General features: G+C 37.3%; 1 protein-coding gene across 3 annotated transcripts; it reads left to right on the top strand.

Annotated features, from left to right (window-relative positions):
- On the top strand, positions 1–21,061 carry DENND6A (DENN domain containing 6A). 3 transcript variants are annotated; one of them, XM_061455910.1, is made up of 20 exons: positions 3–239; positions 2,675–2,713; positions 2,808–2,850; positions 6,387–6,499; positions 7,470–7,550; positions 7,883–7,988; positions 9,079–9,158; positions 10,659–10,721; positions 11,361–11,416; positions 11,770–11,892; positions 12,060–12,155; positions 13,770–13,864; positions 14,598–14,663; positions 14,758–14,822; positions 15,421–15,510; positions 17,384–17,437; positions 17,525–17,634; positions 18,178–18,280; positions 19,761–19,835; positions 20,332–21,061. In XM_061455910.1, exons 1-20 carry the CDS (start codon positions 57–59, stop codon positions 20,461–20,463), a joined length of 1,773 nt encoding a protein of 590 aa, XP_061311894.1. In that variant the 5' UTR covers positions 3–56; the 3' UTR covers positions 20,464–21,061. The 3 variants fall into 3 exon arrangements, 2 of the variants coding, with proteins under 2 accessions (XP_061311894.1, XP_061311895.1); XR_009743838.1 differs by lacking the exon at positions 20,332–21,061 and having other exon boundaries at positions 1–239; positions 17,525–17,603; positions 19,761–19,806; XM_061455911.1 differs by lacking the exon at positions 14,598–14,663.
- Positions 21,062–23,945: the final 2,884 nt, after the last annotated feature.

Here is a 23,945-nt window from a genome sequence, read left to right as displayed (position 1 = left end):
TCACGTGGCGGGCGCGGCGGGGCCGGGCCTGCAGCCGGCGCGGTGCCGGTAGCGCCATGTCGCTGCGGGAGCGCAGCCCGGGCCGTGTCGTCGAGGACGGGGAGGATGCGGCACAGGCGCTGGCAGAGCCCGACGGTTCGGACCGGTGCCTGTCGCTGCTGCCCTGGGACCGCTTCTCGGCCTGGCTGCACTGCGTGTGTGTGGTGGGCTTCGACCTGGAGCTGGGCCAGGCCGTGGAGGTACGTGAAGCGGCGGGACCCCGCCGGAATCGGGCGCTTCCTCTGGGTGGGTGTTGCTGAGCGGCTGGGGAAGCTCGGCGGTGTGCTGAGGGAAACGCGGTTGTGCAAAACCCCGAGCGGCGGCCCCGGGGGGGTCCGGTCCGGCGGGGAGCCCGGAACGGCCGCACGAAGTCCCCGGCTGCGTGAGACACAGCCGGGGGGCTGGAGGTACCGGCTGGGGTGGTAGGGTGTCACCTCTTTTGTGTACGGCTAGCAGTGATTTCTGTAGCATCTGGATGTTAAAGAGTTCAAGGTAGTGTAATAATAACATTGCGAGCACAAGTAGTCTTCATAATTACAGTCTTCGGATCGCTGAGGACTTCAGTTCTCTAATGTTAGAAGCATTTTCCTTGCACCGTTAATGAACGTCAGACTGAGACACTGCACAGGCTGCAGGTGCTGAACTGCTGCTCTTTGCCATTTTGCGCAACAGGCGAACATCTGTGACATTGCTTACGGAAACACACTGGGGAACTGATTAGGCTGCAAAACAAACTGGAAAGGAGCATTTTCACTGGGACCAATTTCACATCCTGTTTCGCCCTATTCGCTGAATGACTGTGGCAAACAATCGGTGGGGAGGGGAAAATGTCCTTTTTTTCCTTTCTTTTTTGTTGTTGTTAAAATGGTATGGCAGACTGGCCTAAAATTCAGCCAAGCTAGCTATTGCAATATTTAAAATACATAATTGATATGTATTGTTGGCGGCAAGAAATGCAAATAAAACCCAAGCCTACTGTACTAATTATTCATGTTATATTCACTTGATATAAGGTGTTGTTAGGAAGCCTGCTGTACTAATTATTCACGTTATATTCACTTGATGCAATAAGGTGTTAGGAACACAGACATTTCTTTATAACCTGTGACTTAAATGGGTTACAGGCTCTGTGGGTGAGCAGACAGGACAGAGTAGCCTCTGTCCTGTCTGCAGACAACTCTTGTTAACAAGAATTAAATGGATACACAAAATGAAACTTCAAATGTCTGTATTATTAAGGGCTGATTTTTTTCAGTTACATTGCTGCAGGAAGAGTGGCTTTTAGTTTCACTTTAAATTCTGTGAAGATCCACCAGCTAGTGAGGAAAAGGAGTATGAATTCAAGTCTGGCCTGTACTTGAGTCATGTGACAAGGTGCAGGTCATCATTGTTCACCTGCTAGAAGAGCTATGTTTGAGTGTACTGCTTGGTGTACGGTAGCATGGGAGTATGTTAAGAGATTAAAAAGGATGATGATGGGTTTATTAAATGCAGTACACAGATGTTCCACTTGTATGTCTACTTTCAGCTTTAGTTATGATAATAGTATGTTGTATGTCTGGACATCACTGGATCAAAGAAAATAAATGAATTGGAGACTTAATGGCCAGGGGACGGAAAGCCTGCTCAGTGAGGCCAGCCAGTGAAGGTATTTGATGCTTTCTGTGGGGTAAGACAGCGTTATGTTATCAGGAGATACATGTGCCTATGTTTGTCAAACAAGATTAATTAGGTAACAATGTTAGCAGTGTGGTAATATGAGGACTCTAGAGGAAGTCAGTGTTCTTGCATTGGACTTCTGTTCCCATTTATGGAAGCACCGAAACCTTTTTTGAAATATAATATTTGAATTTATGTTGAATTTCCTTTGCTTACAAGTTAGCCACCCAGTTCAGTAGTTGTAGGCATTTGAGGAGGAACTTTTAAGATGAAACTTAAGTATTTCAGGTTTGTCCTCTTTCTTGGATGTTCTTTTTTCACTTAACTTGCATAATCACTGATTTTGTACATCCAGATTTTTTTCAAATGACGGTACTTCCGTATCTTACATTGTGTTGCATTGGTTTTGATTTCTGTGTTGTAGTAATACATTAAATAAGTTTACTTTTCTTTCTGTGAGTACAAAAGCTATGGCTTTTTGAGTGGATATCTTCAGCTTTCACAGTTTCCAGCTCTTATTTAGGGCATGTGTTCACCCTCCAAGAGTTAGTGTTAATATAGAGAGTGTTTGGTGACTGAATTTTCATTACTCCCACCTATCTGTTTCAATGGATAGTTATCAGACAATAATGTATTGTTGGATTTCTGTGAAATTATCTGCTGCATTTTGCATATACAAGTTTAGTCTAAGGATGTCATCTTGCTCTCCTTTGAGACCTGTTGCGCCAAAAATCTCTGTACTCTGAATTCTTTAATGTATCACTATGGTCTCCAACTGGCATCCAAAGTACCTTGGAAAGACAGGTGATAAAGTTAGCTTGAGACAAGAACAGAGACGTAGTATTAACAGCTTACCACTGAAAATAGCCTAGGGCTAGCCAGGTATTGGAGTATTGTATCATACAAATATTTAATAGAAGCTTAATGCTTGTACCCAGTTTACTTACAAATATAATATTACTTTTTTTTCCTGTAGGTAATATATCCTCCACATTCAAAACTCACAGATAAAGAGGTAAGTCGTGGTTCCTGTATAAATACATATAATTTGGGTTTAGTTTAATGATTTCAGGAAATATAACAACTCTTTTCTTTTCCCCACCCTTTAGAAAACCAATATTTGCTATTTGTCTTTTCCAGATTCTAATTCAGGTAAGTGCTTCCTTCACTCTTTGGTCATCTGTTGTTGGACTTAGCTATGTTTAAAAAAGGTAGAATTTGACAGCATATACTCATGGTTTTAGAGTAAATACTTATATGAATATCTTAATGCTACATTACAGAAAAGTTGCAAATAAGGTTAGATATAAAACTGTACCTGTATTGCAGTAAAGTCTGAGAATTCATTTTTTCTTCTATGTAAGTGAAATATCAGAAATGTGAATGTGTAAGACCATCCAGATGACACACATGCAGACGTTTCAGAATGCTTTGCAAGTAAAGAATGAACACCTTGAATTTGTTTTAAACAAAGTAATGATATCGTCATTGCAGAGAGGAGTGTAGGCACAGAATCGGAAGGGTTTAATAAAGCAAATGGAAGGGTTATGGAACCCCCTGCTCATAAGAGAGTAATATGTTTTCTAAATTCATAACACTGAAACTGACTTTTAAATTCAAAGACATTTAGAAAGAGCAGTTGTGAAGGGAGAACCTAGGCTGTATCTTCTCCATTCTTCATCCTTCTGTTGCTGTGTGTGGTCCTGCTTGTTAAATTCTTCTTTAATCTCAACGACTACTGTTCTGCTGCCAAAGAGAAATTGGAGGCTTGTGGCTGATGACTTGGACCACCTGCAGAAAGATACAGCAGAAGTACAGACACTTCCTTTTGCATTTATTACTTTACAAAAGTCAAAACCTGTAGTAACAGACTTGTCCCTATAGCTGCTCTTACTCTGTGCTTTGGGTTGTTCTGCAGCATAACTGATACAGGGTGATGCAGATGTGTGCTTTCAGTGTGCCTGTGAGTGCTTCCTTACAGAATATCTTGGCTGCTTTTTTTCCTTTGTTTCAGTGTCATTAGAATCAAGATATTTTCTCTGTTCTTTATATCTTGTATGCAAACAGAGGAAGAGCTTCTTTCTATTACTAAAAGAGAAGATGTCTCTATTACTCTTGTTAATGGTGTTAAATCTGTCCAGCCTTCTGAAGGTGTATTGAAGGTACAAAATAATGCATTGGGAACAAAGGTTGATCTTCAAAATTTTGGCAGGGTTGTTTGTGGTGTGGGATTGTTTTGTTTTTGTTGTTTGTTTTGGGGGTTTGTTTTATTTGCTTTTTGGGTATTTTGGGTTTTGGTTTTTTTTTTTGATTCTCTCAATAAGAGTGGTAGTGAAGTTATTTTAGGCGGAATAGATGTACATAAAGAGTGTTTACTTTCAGCAGGGAAAAAAAATACCACCTTGTTGCTTTTTATAATGTTCCTACGAAGAACCTGCAGGTTCTTGATCACTCGTGGCAGGCTGAAGTTTGAAATTATGTAAAGGGATTACCTCTGTGTTCTAGAAATCATCTAGGAGTGTGTGCTCTTACACTTTATTTCTTCATTTTAGGCTGTAACATTAAAAGGAAAGCTTTGTGTAACACAACAGTGAAGGAAGTTACAGCTTGCAGCTAGGTTTGAGGTCCATCTCTCCTGGCTGTTCATGGCTCAAAAGATTAATTCAACCTTTCTAATGTTTTCTTTTACAACAACAAATCGGTGTCATTCTGGGATTTGCAGTGACTGTGAATCTAGGGGGGAAATGGATTTCTAAAACTAAGTTTTCTATTACGATTATCATTAAAATAATGATTTTTGCCTTTTCTGTATAGTTAGTTGAAAGACTGACATTTACCAGTCTTCTCAGATTCTACATACAGGAAAAGCTTGTTAAATAAGAAACCATCATGCGCTGAATGATACTTCAATATATTAATGATTAAGAGTAATTTACTTTCAGGTTTTCTGTGTATAGCTTTTTATCATAATTTTTTTTCTTTTTGCTTTGGATGGAGGGAGCCAGCTATGAATACTTGCAGCAGATATTCAGTGCTGTGTTACTGGCAAGTGCTGTGTTTTTTCTTGTTACAATTGGATCCATATTGATAAGCTCTTGCTTTAGTTCCCTGTTTGAATTGGAAGGTTATCTCACCATACACGTTTTTCTGCTTTCTCTTTTGTTTTGTTTCATTGTGGGTTTCCTCCTGCTGCACTTCAAGGGCTTCTAAGACTTAGACTGGAATGTGCTGAACGTGCAAGTATTCATCACACTGACAGCCAACGAATGTGACTGTGGGTTTGGGCTGTCTGGGGGTGCTGCAGCAGTATGTATGTAACTGAAAGGGGAGATGAAATTGAGCTTTGAAATCTGTAGAATATTACTTGGAGAACGGAGCTCTGCTTTACTGTTAGCACTGGCTGATGTAAGACGCAATAGCTGTGAAGGGTTGAGATGCTCAGTAGTGACTTCATTTTCTTCCTGGAGATCTTTGCAAATTATGTCCAAAAGCTGCAAGAGCAAAGTGCTTATGGAGCATTTAGATGCAGTATGGAGAAGGAAGTGTCCTTTGCCAGCTGGAAACTTGCTGCTGTAGTCACCTTGCATAATAGTAGCTGCAAATATAATAATAGATTGGGTTTTATAGTTATGAGCATGTTCATTGTTACAGCGAAGGCAGTCTGCTTGTCATAGATTGGCAATGCTCAGGAGAGTGTCTTTGTTTGTGTTCTGTTAGTAACACTGTGTTTCAAAGGGACTTTTTATTACAGGTTTGCTAGAATGAGTAATTTATCTGTGTGTTCTTCAGATTCTAGCAGTCCACCTTATCACTGCTCCCATGAACAGTACGTTCTGTTGACTTTATATAGCTTCTACTTGAGCTAAAGTCTCTTTGAAGTTTCTCCTAACAGCAGACAACATTTGTAATGGTGAGAGAGAGCAGCCATGAGAGTATGAGTAATATAAGTTCTGATACTGCAGGTCTCATATTCCACCTGGAGAAAATTTCTTGGATATCTGATACAAACTTAGCCCACATTAATTTCAGACTGCAAATAGTCAATATACTTAGTTACATTTTTTTCTTTTAGAAGTCGATTTTTATATAAATGAAGGAAAACTCCAGTCTTCGGGAATATTACTGAGAAGTGGTACTCAGTTTCACTCAGTTCTCTGCAGTTAAGTTTTGCAGCTTTCAAAAATAGTGAGTCTTACACCTGCACATCATAATCAGCATAATACACTCTTATAGTGTGACTATATAGGAACTGTTTGGTGTCAAAAAAAAGGCTGAGTGCAGTCATTAAACAGAGAAATGTCCTGATTAAGGTGATCAGGACTACACAGGGAGATCAGTAAAATGTGTAATAACAGGGCAGGGGATTGGAACTGAATGAGCTTTAAGGTTGCTTCCAACCCAAACCAGTCTGCAGTTCTGTGACAGCCACTGGCAGAGGTGTTTAAGGACATGACAGTCTTAAACTCACTGTGAGGCAGGCTTTTTTTTTCTTGTTGAAGGCAGGATATTTATTGTTGCCGAAGATGCCAGATTGTTCACGTTGAAGTATATAAACAGAGAAATGGTCACAGCAGTACAAGATAAATGAAGCAAAACTGCTGTACCTCTTTGGCTGTACGCAAGTCCTGATGTTAAAGAAGGCTCGAAGTCAGAATACTGTCTACTTCTTTATCTCTTCCCCTATGTAGGTTGTCTTGGGGACACACAGTTTTGTTTTAGATTTCGACGGTCTCCTGGAAGGAAAGTCTCATTCTGCTGTTTTCTGGACCAGCTGGATAGAGATCTACCAGTTTACTTAAAGGTTGGATATAAGAAAAGAAGAAGCTAATTTCTTCTGGATAATGTTAATTTATGGGTATTCACACTTAAATTTAATGCTTGTAAAACAGAATCTCTGAACTGGAACTCAATGTCCTGAAAGACAAAGCTTAGCAAATGCTTTTTGTACCAGGTCATTGTCATAACAATTAACTAACAATTAGTTAACTGTTCTCTAAGTTTAATTACTATGGGTTTTGGATTGCAAGGAATTAAATTGAAGACCAGACCGATTTTGTTACTGACTAGAAACCTGAAATCGGAAGAGCTTTATAACTTTAGGAAGAAAAAAAAAAAACACAGCCAAGGAAATTGAGATGTCTTTCTCTTTTTCCACCCTTCATTTTTTGAAGATGGAGCAGTTACTTGGAAGAGGTAATGGCCTAAAAGTTATTCTCCTCATGTCCATATGGAATATTGAGGCCTTTAACTATGTTAGTGGGAGTCTGATTCTGTTTGTGGCAAATATTTGAATTCCTCTTTGTAGGAAGGATGAAGCTGATGTTTTATATTTGAAATGTGAGAGCATTCTTCTTTAATATTGCAAGAGTCTTTATAAAAAACTGGTACTTTAAAAGACTAGTTTTTGCTTATTCAAGTCAGGGCTTTAAGGTTTTTAACTGCTAAAATCGCTTTAGTGCTACTTTGCAAAATTATGACTTGATTTATTCCTCAGGAAATTATTTCTATTTTTTGCTTTCGTTTTCTGTCAGGAGACTGTAGATACAAAAATAGTAAGGCCAGAGAGCTCAGCTGTTTGCACACGCTGGTGTTTTCTCTTTGAAGTAATTATTAAAAAGGTAATGCCATTAAACAGAGTAATCCTTCTAGTTTATTGTATGTAACCAACTTTGGAGCGTGCAGGGAAATAAGCTTTTAAAAAGCATATAGAATGCTATATAACAAAGGGCTGCATCAGGTTGTTGTATTGAATTTTTTCCCTTCTTTTGCAGAAAGATCCAGCTTATTACTATGGCTATGTATATTTCAGACAAGTTCGAGACAAATCATTAAAAAGAGGCTATTTCCAGAAGGTAATTTAAATTCTTTTAGGAAATGTTAATTCAGAAATTAGTTATTTTTCAGTGACCTCAGAGGAGCAGGAAGAATATCTTGCTCTCTTAACTAAATTCGTTGTTGGTTTATGGTAAATTGGCCTAATGTTGTATCAGGTATGCTACGTTCCAGCTGCGCTGTCAGAACAAAGTTAGTTTGTTTGTAGTTGCTTGTAGTCACGTGCATGATTGGCTTGCATGTGTGAGAAGAATCACACTTGATGTTCTCTGAGGATAAGCAGTAGAACTGCACCAGAACTGAGTGGAAACTTAACTTACAGTTACATTTGTGTTTTGTTACTCTATTGCAGTCGCTGGTCCTGATCAGCAAGCTGCCTTACGTCCATCTCTTCCGCACCATGCTTAAGCAAATAGCTCCAGAGTATTTTGAAAAAAGTGAAGCTTTCCTGGAAGCAGGTACTGGTCCTATTGTGTTGTTCTGGAAGAGCTCTTAGAATATCACATACTTCGTTTGGAGAGATAACAAACAACATTGTCACATTCTAGTTTGTGTTTCTGTCTTCTTGCAGGGTAGAAGGTTGAAACTTCAGCAACCTGGCTTGACTTCTAGGTCATTGAACAGAGCTAATCTAATTTTGAATCTTCCATGGGAGAATTGAAGCTCCCTCCTAAAATTCACCTAGGGTTTTGTGGTTTGTTTCAGGACCACTGCTCAGCACAAGTAGCTGATTGCAGTCTTCAAAACTGAGTCCTTTTGGGCATTCTGACAGCCTTTAAGCAACTGTACAAATGTCGTCTTGCATGGGGTTTTTTGGTAACAGTGCTGGTAACAGGTTCCTCAGCCTTACTGTAGAACTTGAAGAGCCAGAGAGGGCCAGATGGGAAAGTGATTTACTCTTTGCCTAGAAGTGTCTAGTCCTTTTACTGTGTCTGCCCTACACAACATTCATGTCTTTGTGCTTTCACCAAGTAGCAGTTCGTGGAAACCTTTCTTGATGAAGGGATTGTATTTTTTTAATGACCTGTAGGTAAACAGGGTTTTGACAGATTGTTATGAACGAAAGTCTGCAGAAACTACTAAAATTAGTAATGGTATTCATAATTATTTACAGCAAAATGCTAAAAAACTTTCTAGCCAAGCTAGAAAGGCAGCTTTTTTCGTTAACTACTTGAGTTTATCTGTTTTACACTGGCTAATGTATGTAAATATATTTTCTTTTCCCAGTTTCTTTATGTGTATTTTCATGATTTCTCATAAAACATTTCTTCAACTCATTGCAATTCTAGTTGTTACAAAAAACTGGATGACAAGAGGATACTCTTTCTTTGAAGTGAAAAGCTTTATAATTCTAATTGAATAATACATTAAGAATGTCAAAAAGGCTGTAAAACTTCTTTAGAGTTCAGAACTTACCAAGTGATGAGTAGAAGTGTTGTGGGCTATTGGCACTAATTGAAGATTTCCATGTACACAGAGGTGACTACAAGTACTATGAGTTGTAGCATATATAAGATTGTTTTAAATTATACTTTATTTTCTTTTAAGTTTGTAGTGATGTTGACCATTGGCCACCACCAATTCCAGGGAAAATACTGCATTTGCCTGTTATGGGTATTATAATGAAGGTAAATACTCCCGCACTTACTTTTGTTCAAGGGTGTTTTCCCCTCCATTTACTGTGTAGGTACTCACTGTATTCTGCCTTGTTTTCAGTGTCTCCTACTTCAGAATAGGAGTAGGTGTGTATTCAACTCAGAGGGAAGGTCTGGGAGATTTTGATGAGGCTTCTCAGTGGGTGAAGGAGAGGAGGATCTCTTGTGGTGCATAAGTTAACATGTAATTTTTGTAGATATTAACAATCAGTGCTTCAATACAGCTACTAGTGCAGTGTCTGTATTATCCTTTGGGGTTTCTAGGAGACTTTAATGCTAATTATATTTGCCAAATCAGACATTAAGTTACACTTCAAAATAATGAGAATTAAGTTCCAGTCAAACAAATTAAATATATTGATGAAAAATCATTCTTGTTCCCAAATTTTGACAGTAAAAATTATTTTTTTGGCCCTCACACCAGAAATTAATTTCTTGGTCTGTTGATAATTTTCAATGAAAATAAAATGCATCTGAAGAGAGCTGTTAAAGGTGTATCTAGTGCGTGGTGAGGAACTGTAGAGATTAAATGGTGCTTAGGAACTTGGCCTCTGGGAGCCATAGCATCATTGTATGAAACACAATTAAATGGATTTGATGGATCCAGAGATTACAGTCAGAAGTACATTCTTAGTAGATACTCTCAAGTTTATGGCTAGATGTGTGTACGTCACCAGGGAGAGGAAGGAGAAGTTTCTAAAGCTGTTCTGAAAGCACAGATTTAATAAAGCGGTGCTCTGGATGCTAGGTGATAATGGGGAATGTCAGATATGTCTTGTTAGGGTGTTGCCTGTATTTATCTCAGCTGTAATTTTTATCCATGAGAGTTGAAATTGTATTCCTAAGGTGAGTAAAGCCATAATTACTGTTTTCAGTGATACTGCCCCTGGTTTTTCACAGTCTGGGCAGTCACTTCTAATTGTTGAGTATAAATTGCATCCATCTGTGCACACCAGTTTCCAGTATGATTAAATCTGTAGCAATCACAACTTCTAGATGGAGACTGTGAGGTCAGAAAAATGTATTTATGTTGTTCAGTCTATTTGAATTCTGCCTTATACCCACCAGGATATCTGTTTTTTTAAGAGAGGAATTTTTCTAGAAGTAATTCTGTACCACCCTAAAACCCCACAACCTTATTTCAGATCATTCTCTCCAACATTTAAACATACTTTTATTGAAATTAGTTGTGACTAATGTTCTCAATAGTCTTTTTTTTTAACTGAGGTACAGTTTTAATGTTCTAATACTCAACTGACAATGTAGTACTAGAAAGTGTTGCATATTGATTTCTGTAGTGGTGATTTGAAGTCTTCAGCTATGTATTCACTATTATGTGGTTGTTTATAGAGACAGTCAACCATTGTACTGTAGTAAAGCCTCTTTAAATGTTACATTTTGTCTGCAAGTCTGCATTTTAAGTCTCTGTTGAATGTGATGCAAGGAAAAAAAATCTTTCTTTTTCTTTCCTAGTTGCGAATTCCAACATACCGTGACAAGCCTGGAACAACGCCAGTAGTACAGAATATGCACCAGGTAGAGATGAGATACTTGTATATAACACCAAGACAGACCCGAATACCTGCCTTCATTCTTTTACTTTGAACTTGTTCATAAAAGGTTGATAGCAAATTCTCTTATACTTTGATACTAATGAAATCCACAGTCTTTGAAACCTTGAGTGGAGGAGTCTATGGATTCTTTGTAGAAAAGGAATTCTACCCCAGGTACTTTAGAAGAGGGATGTCCAGCTCCCGGAAGAGATAGTTGGCTGACAAAATTACTAAACTTGAACGTCCCTTTAATGGGTGAAACTATACTGATGAACTGGTTTGGGGGCTTTCTGAGGATGAAAATTGGATTAAAAATCTTTAGTCATAGAAGGTGGATATAAACCAAATCTCTTCTGTGCTTTCCTGTGCTGTGTTGTTTAAAAAAGGTTCAGTATTTTCTCTTTTCTGAACTGATAGTTGCATGCCCATGGATGGTGTGTGTGTTGGGGGTAATCTTTCTTTTAGCACACAAAAAGAGTTACTTGTGGAAATAATGTGGTATATACTGCAGTAGTAAATAATTAGTACTAAATAATCTCTGTAAGCATTTAAGGGAAACTATTTCATTTAATACCTAGGAATTCTGATGACTAAAAAAACCAAGCATTGCGATGTCTTTTAGGCAGATGCTCAGATCTCCATGGCTTTACCAACTGTTCATGAAGTAGATCTTTTCAGGTAAGAATTTGGACTGGCTTATTTCCAGTTGTGAATTCCCACAAGCCAAAAATGTGTGATGGTTCCATAACGCGTATCTTGTAGCTTGTAAACCAACATCAGTATTGTTTAATATTCTTTCTCTGTAAAGCTGGCTAAAAACCATCAGGCAATATGATCCTATTGATTAATATGTGGGCTGAAACAGCAGTAAATAAGCAAGTTCATTAAATGTTCCATTTTACAAGAGTATTTCGTATTTTTCAAATGAGTGTTAAATACTACTGCAAACTTCCTTTTTATCCAGCTCTAAATCAAGTATGTGTATCTTCTGGTTATGTTAAGTGTATTAAAATACCTCAATCTGTTTGTAGGTGTTTCTGTCCAGTGTTCTTTCACATCCAGATGCTTTGGGAACTAGTACTACTAGGAGAACCACTTGTTGTGATGGCACCATCACCATCAGAGTCTTCAGAAACCGTGTTGGCACTTGTTAGGTAAATGTAGTGGAGCTTCCTAACTAATGACTGAGCCATTGTACATTGCAGCTGAGTGCAACGATTGATCTGAATATAACAAAACATTACAGATTTTAGATTTGCTTGTGTCTACCACAAGATTTTGCACTATACACATAAAAGTTTATCGTCTTTCTACCTTGCAGTTGTATTTCACCGTTAAAGTACTGCAGTGATTTCAGGCCATATTTCACCATACATGACAGTGAATTCAAAGAGTATACAACTCGCACACAAGCCCCGTAAGTAAATTAAGCTTTGTTGTGAAAGTGTTGCTGAAAGCTACTTGTAACTTTGTTTCAAGATACTGCTTAACTAGTCTGAATTTCTGTCATTAGAGAATTACACTTATACTCCTTATAAATAAGATTTATCTTCATATAGTGTAATAAATAGCTGGTTCTTAAGTTTTTCACTCAAGTTAGCATAAAGAAGTTCTGTAACAATGTCAAACTACATTTGAGTTTCACAGGATATTTGTGTACAGAGTAAGTTTTGCCTTTCCATAAGGGTCTGTCTGTGCTATGCCAGGTCCTTTGTAACTCCTTGGGAAATTGTTCCATAATTGTTTTTAGTTTTAAGCAATTACTAAACAAAGTGACTTCTACAATTCAACATCCATACAGGTGTTCTGTAAAGTTAATCCAATCAGTGTCATAGTTTTGACTATAATTGGAAAAGCAAATATCTCTTCACTAAATTTATTAGGAAAATGTTGTAAATAATTCAGAAATTCAGATTACTTTTTAAGAGCAACGTCTACAAAAACATTTCTGTTGAAACTGCTTTAAGGACACACTTCCACCCCACCCCCTTCTTGTGTTTTTAAATGTAGCCTTTATTTTGAGACCACAAACCTCCAGTATTTCTTATTCTGTGTTATTTAAATGCAACTTGAGTTGGGAATGGAGTGCATGTGTTAGATTCAGTGATCACTTTATACGTTTTTTCTAATGTCTGAACAGGCAGTGGTGGTTGTTGTGGTTTTTGTTTGTTTCATGGTTTGGGGTGGTTTTTGTGCTTTTCTTCTCAACAGAAATATTGCCAGACATACAGCAGTGGACAAAACATACAAACACAGGCACTGTGTTTCTGATTGTATTCCGTGGGAATGGTTATGCAGTATGTAATTTAGTTTCTAAAAATAATTGCAGAAAGAATTTGGTTAAACTTTAGTAGCCCATGTTTAAAGCTTGCATCTGTTTCTCTAGCAAAACAGCAAGGTTGTTCAGTATGTACATTAGGATTTGAAACAAAGCTGGAATTGCTCTGGCTTTCTTACAGAAAACAACAGAAAAATGGATAGATAGCAAACAGGCTTTTAAAGCAGTGGCTCTGAGAAGGGGGAGAATCCAGATGATGCAGAATCTGTGTATGTTATTACCTTTAGTGAGAGATGAGCAATTTCAGGGAGCTCTACTGAGAAGTCTCATGTACGCAGCAGTCATGTTGACGTGCACATTAAAGTACTGAGCGTTTGTGGTAATCTAACCTTAAAAGTAGCAATTTGTCTTTCAAATACAGGTCAGATTCCTGCTTGTTTAAAAAAGAAGTCAGATAATAAATCAGGTGATACCTTGTTGTCATCATTGCAAAGGGGCAGAATTTAGCCAAGAGTCTAAGCAAATGTCATCGCTTTTATTCTCCACTACTGTTTGGGCTTCATGATACATCAATCTTGCTATTTCTTGAAGTCAAAAACTGACAAACGTACTATGCTGTTACATGCAACTTAAAATGTAACTCCCATACAAAAGGAAAATAATTTCAAGTTAAGAATGAAAGTTGACCTTTTGTTATTCATTAAGACAGAAGCTCCTGCTGTCATATTTTAAATATTGTCATTATTTTTCTAGACCATCTGTCATTCTAGGGGTGACAAATCCTTTTTTTGCTAAAACACTTCAGCACTGGCCTCATATTATCCGAATTGGAGATCTTAAACTTCCAGGTACGGTATCTTCTACAATTCTGTGTGACAAGATATAATTGTGTGCTTTTTTATTTACAGACTTATGTAGTTCAATTAATTTAGTTTAATACTAATGGAATCCTTATGGATGTAAATCTGTCAAGTGAAATTAGGCTCTTCGGTACTGTATGTCTTGTATTGCCAAATCTAGTATAGTAAATGCAAAAGGTGGTAATACTCAATGTTTTACTTTTCACACAATCTTGGTTTTGAATTTCTACCAATAAGGTATTAAAATGAGAAATATAATTTATTACTGCCACTGATTAATTTCAGGGTGAGTAGAATGTAATAAATCAGTCACAGGAAGCGCACAGAAAGACCCTTGTGAACGCTAAGTTTGAGTGCTACTATAAGAGGTTTTTTGTTGACAGCATTTTGATGATATAATTCTCATCTGGCAGTATACCATTACTAAATTGTTCAAGCTGGATGATTTCTTTACATGATTGAGTAGAATTCTAATGTGATCTTTGGATAACATGTCAGTTGCTTGCCTGTAATAACATACTGCAGTACTCTTAATTGCCGTATGAAATTGCTAAATGTAGCTGTTTGTCTGACGGTGGGAATGCATAAATACCCAGTTAGGATGATACACCATCAAATTATTTTTTCTAAAAGAAGTTACATTCCATTTCTGAATACACTAGAAATATTCTAGAAATAGAGGTGGAGGTTTCAAGTAAGGTGGCTTTAAATGTTTTGGCAGGTGAAGTTCCAAAGCAGGTGAAAGTGAAAAAACTGAAGAACCTAAAAACTTTGGACTCCAAACCTGGTAACAAGTTGCTTCGGAGTTAAACTAGCAATGTTTAAGCTGTAAAAAGCATACCTAGTTTTTCCTTTGGCTATGTGCCTCTTTTTTTCTTTAGGTGTTTATACCTCTTACAAGCCATACTTGAACAAAGATGAAGAAATAGTTAAGCAGCTACAAAAGGTAATACTGCAAGTCTCTTCTGAATGGAAACTGTTCTGTGTACTCTCATACAGTGTCTTCATTTAAGGCTGAGCTCTGTGTAAGTGAAATGAAACTGGGTTCTGATTCCTTTGCCCCAATTCATAACTGGATAGATGCGCAATCTTGTTGTGTAAAGCAGAGCTGCTGCGTTGTTAGCAGTGTCCATAACAACATGAACAGTAGAGCTCAAGAAGTTATCTTAGTAAGTTGGAGAGTTAAAGTGACTTATCAGTTCATCTCTTGTGGGTTTTCCACCTTCTGCCATCTCCCTCTAGTCTCTTTGGTGTAGAAATCTCACACATGAGGTGTGTGGGAATCAGAGCTTCCAAGCTTTATTTGCAGAAATCTTAATTTCCTTGAATTTCTTAACATGAAAGTAAAAAATGAGCAATTGAAGGGATGAATATCCGTGTGAAAAGACTCGTTGCATTGTTTTTCTTTCTTGGCTCAGGGAAGGGGCTGCTCATGACAAATGAATACAGAAACACTGAAATATTCTTTAAAAAAAACCCCACAACTACTTCCATATTTTGGGATAACAGACTTATTGTAATATTCATTTCCCTTTCTTTTTAAGGGAGTACAACAGAAACGCCCTACAGAAGCACAGAGTGTGATTCTTCGGCGCTATTTTTTGGAATTGACGGAAAGTTTCATTATTCCATTAGTGAGTTCTTAAGCTAATGGGTTTATTACAAATGTAATATGGAGTTTTGGCACTACCCTGACTGAGTAAGTGCAGGAACTGTCCAGTAACCAGCAGTGTACCCCTGGGGTCTCTTGGCTTTTCTAAAATACTACAGACTTACAATTCTTTAATTACCATACTTAAGATAAAACTTATTGAGGCCAGAGCTTAATGCCAAAAATGAAACTAATGAAACATTTATATACCTAGACAAGAGGTTCAGATCTCAAAATGGAATGCTTATGCTTTTAGACAGCATTTTCAGATGTTTGCTTGTGATATATTGTGTAGCATTTATGCAAAGCAAAACTCTGTGTGTGTATTTTAACATAGAACAAGAGGGAAATTTCTTTAATCCTCCCTCAACACTTGGAACCTCTGTCTACTCTTGAATTTTATATTTTTCTAAGTGCGAGAGTGTTGCCCTTGACCTTGAGAAATGTCAGTAGTGGAAAGGTAGAATTGGAAAGTACTTTGTAATGAGAAGAGCTCTGTAAGCTTATACTCTTACAGCAAATTACTATTTGCTGTGGTAGCTGAGGGGATACTAGAAGGTAATCTTTCTATTAACAAAGTGAAAAATCCACCAATTCAACTGGTAAATTAGACTGCCTCATTTTTTTTCCTTTAAATATTTATTCTGTCTTCTAGTCATGGTGCTTTTCCATGCAATCATTAAAGTTTAGTGAATTTTTCCCTTTTCTAGTTATATTTGTGCACTCACTGATTTATGCTTGAAGATATCTAGCACATCTCAGTTCCTTTCATCTGCTTGTCCAGATGGAGCACTTCATTACTTGTCCTCTAGGCAATCAGTTTACTTCTCTTACTTCTTCACAGACTTACTTATCTTTGCAACTCCATTTTTGTCTGTGTTCTGCTGACTTCCAAAGAAAAATGTCTCCAAAAGTAAACAACTTGGGTTTTGTTTGGTTTTCTTACTTTCTTTGTTGATTTTGGAGGGGTTTTGCCATTGGATTTACCTGCGGTAGACAAATCTGAGCAGTCAGACCTCCTCAGGCAGTTGTTTGATGGCTACAAGGCAACTGTTTCTTCAGATTACTGCAGTATTTGCGGGATTAGAAGTGGAAAAAAAGATTATTATGAAACTCAGCTTTATCTTTGTCTCGCTTCCTGTCCGGTAATGTTAATGGCAAACATGATGTAGTAGGGGCTACAGAATTTGCTTTCTCTTACCTCATCTGAGTTTTCCTCATTATTACTGCTATTTCAGAAAAAAACGGGCAAATTAAATTTAGCATGGATGGCTATTTCGAACACTTCAGTACCTTTGGGGAAAACCAGCATGTACAGAACTTTTCACTAGATCATAAAACCAGAGATTAATGTAGGTTAACTAGGGCATCTGATCCAAACCCACTGCTCAGAACAAGGCCAATTTGCATATATAAATACCAAACCTTGCCTTACAAGTGTAGGTATAAAGTTTCCTATGAAGGACTTGGAAAAACACTTCCAGACACTTGATATAAAGTGGGATTGCTGTTTGGAATAACCCATGATATGAGGGTACCTGTCAGCAAAAGAGAGAGAGATGATTTACAGGTGGCTGGAGTTCAGGATATATACATTCCATGTACACATTTGCTTCCTGTCCTTTCCCTCATGTCCTTCTTGAGTCTTGCCAACATAAGGCTCTGTAGTTGGGAAATACAAATGGTATTAGATAAGCTCCTTCTTATGCTCCTGTGTGGTAAATGTGCATGGCCCCACCCTGTACCAGTACTTAGAAGAGAAAATACTGTGGTCACAAGTGATAAGTAAACATACACGTGGATTGTGTATCTTTAGTGCTGGTTATGCAAACAGTCTATCTTTTTCCTTTCCCTAGGAACGTTACGTGGCAAGTCTAATGCCTTTGCAAAAATGCATATCACCATGGAAGGTAAGGAAATACGATTCAAAGGAGCTGGAAATTGGTGATTAGAGAAAACAGTTATGCCTGCTAATGATTATTTTTTTCCTTCCACAGAGTCCACCACAGCTGAGGCAGTTTAGCCAAGATGACTTCATGAAGACACTGGAAAAAGCAGGACCACAGCTCACATCAGGTTTAAAAGGGGACTGGATAGGACTTTACAGGTCATTTCTTTCATCAGCATAAAAATTAAATTATATAAATGAAGACAAATCAGTAATATGAATACTCTTTTCCTGAACAAACTTATGTTATCAGTATTGATGTGAATAAGACTTACTTCTACAATATATGCTTTAATGGGAATTGGTAGTGCTTAGTATACTTTACTCCTTTAAATTTCTCTGTAACCTGTTAATGGTTTTCATAAGGTGCTGCTGACACTGCAGGTCTCTGTACACCAGTATTATTTGTGGTTTTATTTCTGGTTCTAGCTTGATTCGTCCTTCCAATCAAACACAGAAATAAAAGTGAGGATATTTCAAACTGAGCCTTGCTTTTCTCCTGAAAAGATTCCTCATCTTCATTGTCTTGATTAAAAGAAGCACCTGCTATACTCCAGATTATGTTTTTCTGAAAGAAAACAGAGGGTCCTAATATCTTCTTCAACCTCAAACACAATTACTTTACATTTGACGGCAGAGAAAACAGTATTACTGAAATTGTAATTAAAATATAAAATGTAGTTTGATTCTGTGTTTTACCAGGCATTTTTTGAAATCGCCAAACTTCGACGGTTGGTTTAGGAGCCGGCAGAAAGAAATGACACAGAAGTTGGAGGCCCTTCATTTAGAAGCCCTCTGTAATGAGGTTAGAAAAATGTGGGCTTGTATTTATCATATTATAATAAAAATATATTCTCCTTCAGGTCAGTTTTACTCCTGCTGTTTTTAATGGTTGAATATAATATCAATTTTGAGTATGAGCTAGCAAAACGTGATTTTGTTAACCAGTTACAATCTAGAACGATAGCAAAAGAGAACAGTATGAAATACTGTTCACTTTTTATAACTGTTGTTGTTTGTAAAATGTATCTTCAGTTATTTTTGTTGCATATTTTAAATATCAATACACACAGAAAGGTTTTTCCTCAGATCTGATACTGTTACTTCATTCAGCTTTCTTCCTTCCTTGGCATTTCATTTGACAACACGTTTTTAGTTGTGATCTGTTTTGTAGCTTTGAAGGTGGGTGCCATAGAAAACTGACAACTAATTAGATAGGGATAGTAAATAAGCCTACAACTGATCCATAGTAGTTAGAAGCTGAGGAGTGAAATCTGTTTATTGACCTAAAACAAAATACCGCATAAATGATCTTATGTTGTAAGATCCGTTCTTTATTTAAGAAGCTGAAGTGTAATACATAATATAGTGTAAATGTTATGTATAATTTAAGTTGGAACGACTGTTAAAGGAAGGTGAATGTGAGAGGAGGAGAGATTGTGCAGCTAAAGAGAGAATGGGAAGAACAAAAAGAAGTCAACAGCACAGCTTTAAAACAAACAAAAATTGTGCTGGTTATTTTCAAAAAACCATTGATTTTTATCCCTTGGTTGTGAATTCCCAAACATTACATTGTAGCAACTGAAATAGATTATTTGGGCTGCTCTGTTTGAACAGTTTGCAGGGCAATAGCTAGGTCAATTATATCACCTAGGATCTATCTCACTCTATGTGATGTAAACCTATTGCAAAGAAAAGGAAATGCCACAAACTTACTACTGATTCTGCTCCTTATTAGTCTTTTCTTTAGATCCAAGTGTTCACATCTTTTTGTACACGAGCAAATGTCTTTAATAGGTAACTAGTAAAGGGGAGGGGGAACAGAACTTCCAGAAGAAAATTCACTTAATGGGTATATTTTACTAGTTGTCAACTCTGTGTTCACCTTTAATGCCTTAGAAACAAGAAGTGATGTCTGGCAACTTTTTAGTAATTGGTGATGCTGGCAGGTCTGATTTGGCAACATTCACTCCACTTTGCATTGTAGGTGCTAGTTTTGAAGCTAAGCCTGTTTAGCATGGGGTTTTTTATTCTTACTTGTTTCTTTGATTTGTGATTGTGTGCTGGTCCCTGTTATGCTGAGCCCTGGGCAAACATGCAAATAAAGCAGATATCATAGTTCTTGGTAGAGGCAGTATGTGAGTAAAATGAGTTTAGTAAATGGCATGAGAGCAAGGAAGAAGAGAAGACAGACCCATTCTGAACAGTAGGTGTAAATTAATATGGCTTTTGAAAATGTTACGTGTTGCCATAAATATTACAGTGCTTAATTTTTATTCTTTTAGAACTTGGTTTTCTGGAGTCAGAAACATACTGAAGTAGAAACAGTGGATCTTGTCTTAAAGTTAAAGAATAAATTGGTAAGTAACTGAATTAAACATGGGCTCAAATTTGCATGACTTAACTAGATAAAAGTATAATAGTGTTTATAGGTACGTAAAGGAAAATATTTTAAGGTACAGGTATTTTAAAGAATCAGTCATTCAGGCTTTTAAAACAAGAATAGTTCATTCCAGCCGTGCCTGAAAAGTTAGCTGGCCTCCCAGCAGTGTCCAGCTGTGTTAGAAGCATCGCACTGATCTCATTGTTTTAAAACTAGTTGGAGCTTTGTGATTGATCTGAGTAGGAGCAAGACTGAATCCTCAGGAAAGAAGACCGAATTGTCTTGTGATTCCTGGAAGTCCAAATCATTATTAGCTCATGCTGCTGTGTGGTAGTTGAGGAAACCTGCTGTTGTCCAAATTCTTGCTTGGTCTGAAAGGAATTAATTTTGCAGGTCTGTTAATATGTCGCTTTGGTGCGTCTTAAGGTAAAATTGCATTTTTAGTAGAGATCATGTTTTATGTACTTTTGCAGTTGCAGGCTGACAGAGAACATCTTCCTGTGAAAACTGACACATTGAAAAAGCTGCAGACACACATCAATGACATTATACTAGCACTTCCAGATGACTTACAGGACATCTTGCTCAAAACTGGCACAACATGATTTCTACTGGACTTTTTTGTGCAGAAAACAGAAGGCAAGTGTAGTTCCACAGAAGACAGTGGCTTATCAAGTTGGGAACACAGCTCTAAACAGTATATTAACACTACAAGTGGACTGTACTAATCATATAGCCCACTATACTATTTTCACTGTTTTTTCCACTTAACTACCAATGCAACAAAAAAAAATCCTGTGTCTAATAATGTCTGAAATAAGTGCTCTTAAAAAAAAATCTGTGGGCATAATGAAACTATACCACAGCCTAGGACCACAGTGCAGTGCTGGCATTGCAGAATGTTTTCCAATTGGTGCTGCTATACCCAATCCTGTTAACTCAGGGGTAAGCAATATTGATCCTGTAACTGTCCTGTTGATGTAGTATCTGATTACTTTTTTTTTTTCCTTTCGTCTTTTAGTTTTCATCTAGTGATAGTCCAACTGACATATTATGTGTCTTGGTCAAAATACATTATAATTGAGGTATTTTACTGGTAAATCATGGCTCTCCAAACTGTTTCAGGGACAGCTGAAATAATCACATCCATTCTTAACTTTCTTCCTTCCTCCTTCTTAACTGCCTTTCCAAAGACATATTAATTTAACTGACCTTTCCTGAAGAGAATTCTCTTCCGTTCACAGTCATAGAGTGCTCTTACTCACATGCCTTAAATATAAAGTAATTGTATACTAATTGGTGGTTTTAAACTGCTGACATCCAGGATTTAAAGTGGATCGCTACTGTAAATGTAAGCATGCAGTATTCATCACAGGAAATAAATACAGTGGTGTTCTAGTATGGATTTTAAAATCAGTGATTTCAGTAGAGTTAGGTGATACAAAATCTGTTTCAGTTGGAGATCATAGCTGTCAGCTCCAGTTATTTCTTTATTTTTTTATTTACATAAGGCATTTGAGGAGGTAATGGGGCTGGAGGGAGATGATGGCTTCAACTGAAAAAAAGCCTATGGAAAAGTCAGACTGCGGCATGAAAAGTTCGTAGCATGGAATTGTCAGTGTACACATATAGCAAACATGCATAAAGAGTAATTTTCTCTTGAGTATTAAGCAACAAGAATGTGATGTTCATCTTCTTGAACAAGTTGCAGTAGTACATGAAAACTCAGCTGCTCCACATGCAGTGTTGTACTTTGACCAGTTTCAAGACGAATAGTTAATGCTATGGTGTACACATAGCATACGCTTTATATGACAAGTGGATCACGGTTATACAAAAACCAAACTTGGCTTTTAAGCGCTTGGATAGAATTTTTACAAACTTATGACATAATCCTGCTATAAGAATATGCTTTTGTATGATAAATATTTCATACCATCTTTCTAAAAATATCTTACTTAGATATAAATTGTCACAGCAGTATTTTTATGAAAATGATGTATTTTAATATTGGTATGGTTTGTATACAGTTACTCATGACCAAAAGTTTAATGTTTTTACTATTTTACTTAAACTACACCAGTTCAGCATTAATTTCTAATTGCAGATTTTATTTTGCACACCCTGATAGATAGCGTTTCTAATCCATAAATCAGTTAAGTGGCCATTCTTACACTAAATTATCTTAAATATTTAGCCTGGAACAGTGTAGTTTCTTGGAACCATGTAAACTGGTAACTCTGATAACTATCCCATGACTGCAAATATGTATTTTTGTAAAAGAAAATAAAGGGTTTGGTTTTTAATTTTTTTTTTTTTTCCTTTGGAAGTTACATGACTTGGATGATGGGTTTAGTTGGTTGATTTTCTACTCTTCTGGGTAAGCAAAGCTGTTCAACAGACTGTAAGAGGCTGCTTTTTTTGTTAGACTTGAAGAAGCTTTACCCCTTTGGTGACCAGAAATACCTGATGTGATAGGGTAGTGTTGAAGTTTGATCATGCATCATGATTGTAGTATGATAGAGCTGCAGGATCCTCAAGAAAGCAAATGGCAGGGACTGGTTTCCAAGCAGAATTAGCTTATCTTCAGTCTGTTTCCTGTACACATCTGAGAGGCCCTTGAGAAACATGGTAGTGGGAAGTATCCTGCAAGCAAAACCTAATTCAGGTTTCTTTTAATGGTGTTGGTATTCATTTAAATCCCTCAAGAATTTGATGCTTAAACAGCATTCGAATCTATATGTACGTAAACGCACATGTTGTTTAGACCAAGACAGGATAAAGACCCTAAGTGAGAGAGAATACCTGGATGATTCTAGGGGTCCTAGAAAAGAGGTAGCAGCTGTTCAGTAAAGGAATGCTTAAAGGGCCCCAGGTGGGTCGTCAGAAGAAGTTAGGACTGCCTCACTTAGTGTATCAGGACAGTGAAATGTCATAAGCTCTTGGACAAATTTTTTTTAAACAATGTAAAAATAATGCCAAGAACCAAAACCTGAGAGGAAGTTCAGTAAAAGATGGAAGAGGTGCAGCTAGTCCTTGAACAGTGTCTACATCCTTGATAGGAGTCAACAGTATGTTATGAATAATAGTTACATATGACTATACAGAGCAATCACTTGTGTTCATGTTGAATACTCCAAAAGCAAATGTTTGTTAGACTGTACTCAAACAACTGAAATAATCGAAGGTATCTATTCATGACCTAGCTACAGTGAGAACCTATTCATGACCTGGCTATAGTGAGAACATGCCAGCTTGGAGGTCTTAGAGAGTAACTTCAAAAAGAGTCCTCCACATACTTTGTAGTACACTTTATCTCAGCTAAATTGAGGAAACTTGAGCTTTCCTGGCAAAAAAAAAGTATAAATACTGAGTGCTCTGAATAGAAAACAGGTTAAGTGTTGGAAACATAGAACCGGATCCATTAAGACTATCAGGAAACTGGTATCTAATAGTGTATCAGGATCGTACTAACATCTTAGGCATTAACTAGATTAAGTTAAAACATGACTTACGTGAAAGTTATATTTTATTAAAATGTAACTTTTAATTTGAAACAGATTTTTGCTTCAGAAGAACATAATCTAAAACTTGGGTTAGACTTTCAACATGACAGGTAAAAAAGGAACAGCCAGAGTCTCACTAACAGAAGTCTTATGTTAGGAGCTGGTTCAGGACTGTCTCTTTATCAAGACCATTAAAGACATTTTTCTTTAATGGAGGATAAATAGCTTCTGTTTGAAAAAAAAAGTTTGGAAACTATGCCAGGACACAAGAGCAATGAGCACTGAAGAGTTTTAGGGCTTTTGATTGAACGAATGCTCCCTGGTGTGAGGCAGCTCAGTCACTTAAGCATTAAACGCAGCTCATCATATGTTGCCCTGATTTAATTATCACCATGCTGTGGGCTTCTTTCAGTAGCTGTGAAAGGAGCTGTTACAGCTGGTTATGAAATCAAACACTCCTCTCCAGAAATAGTGTGTTTCTAATAAACGAGGGCTTGTTTCAGTTGTATTCCTGCATTACTTCTATCTGCCTGCTGCTTCCTGGCCGAGGAGCCGTGTGCTGGTTTGGTGCCAGGTTCACA

This window comes from Pezoporus flaviventris, unplaced genomic scaffold, assembly GCF_033815535.1.
Source record: "Pezoporus flaviventris isolate CSIRO_AGI_PZ_B2104156 unplaced genomic scaffold, CSIRO_AGI_Pfla_v1 ptg000021l, whole genome shotgun sequence".
In the NCBI taxonomy this organism is placed as follows: domain Eukaryota; kingdom Metazoa; phylum Chordata; class Aves; order Psittaciformes; family Psittacidae; genus Pezoporus; species Pezoporus flaviventris.
The sequence above is the reverse complement of the archived record's forward strand: the minus strand, read 5'-3'. Positions and strand labels throughout refer to the sequence as shown.

Bases quoted from the DNA above. Each gene is read 5' to 3' on its own strand.
- DENND6A (XM_061455910.1), top strand. From the start codon at position 57: ATGTCGCTGCGGGAGCGCAGCCCGGGCCGTGTCGTCGAGGACGGGGAG. The intron at 7,989-9,078 runs GTACTGGTCCTA...TTTTCTTTTAAG, and splicing joins TGAAGCTTTCCTGGAAGCAG to TTTGTAGTGATGTTGACCAT. The intron at 13,865-14,597 runs GTACGGTATCTT...ATGTTTTGGCAG, and splicing joins TGGAGATCTTAAACTTCCAG to GTGAAGTTCCAAAGCAGGTG.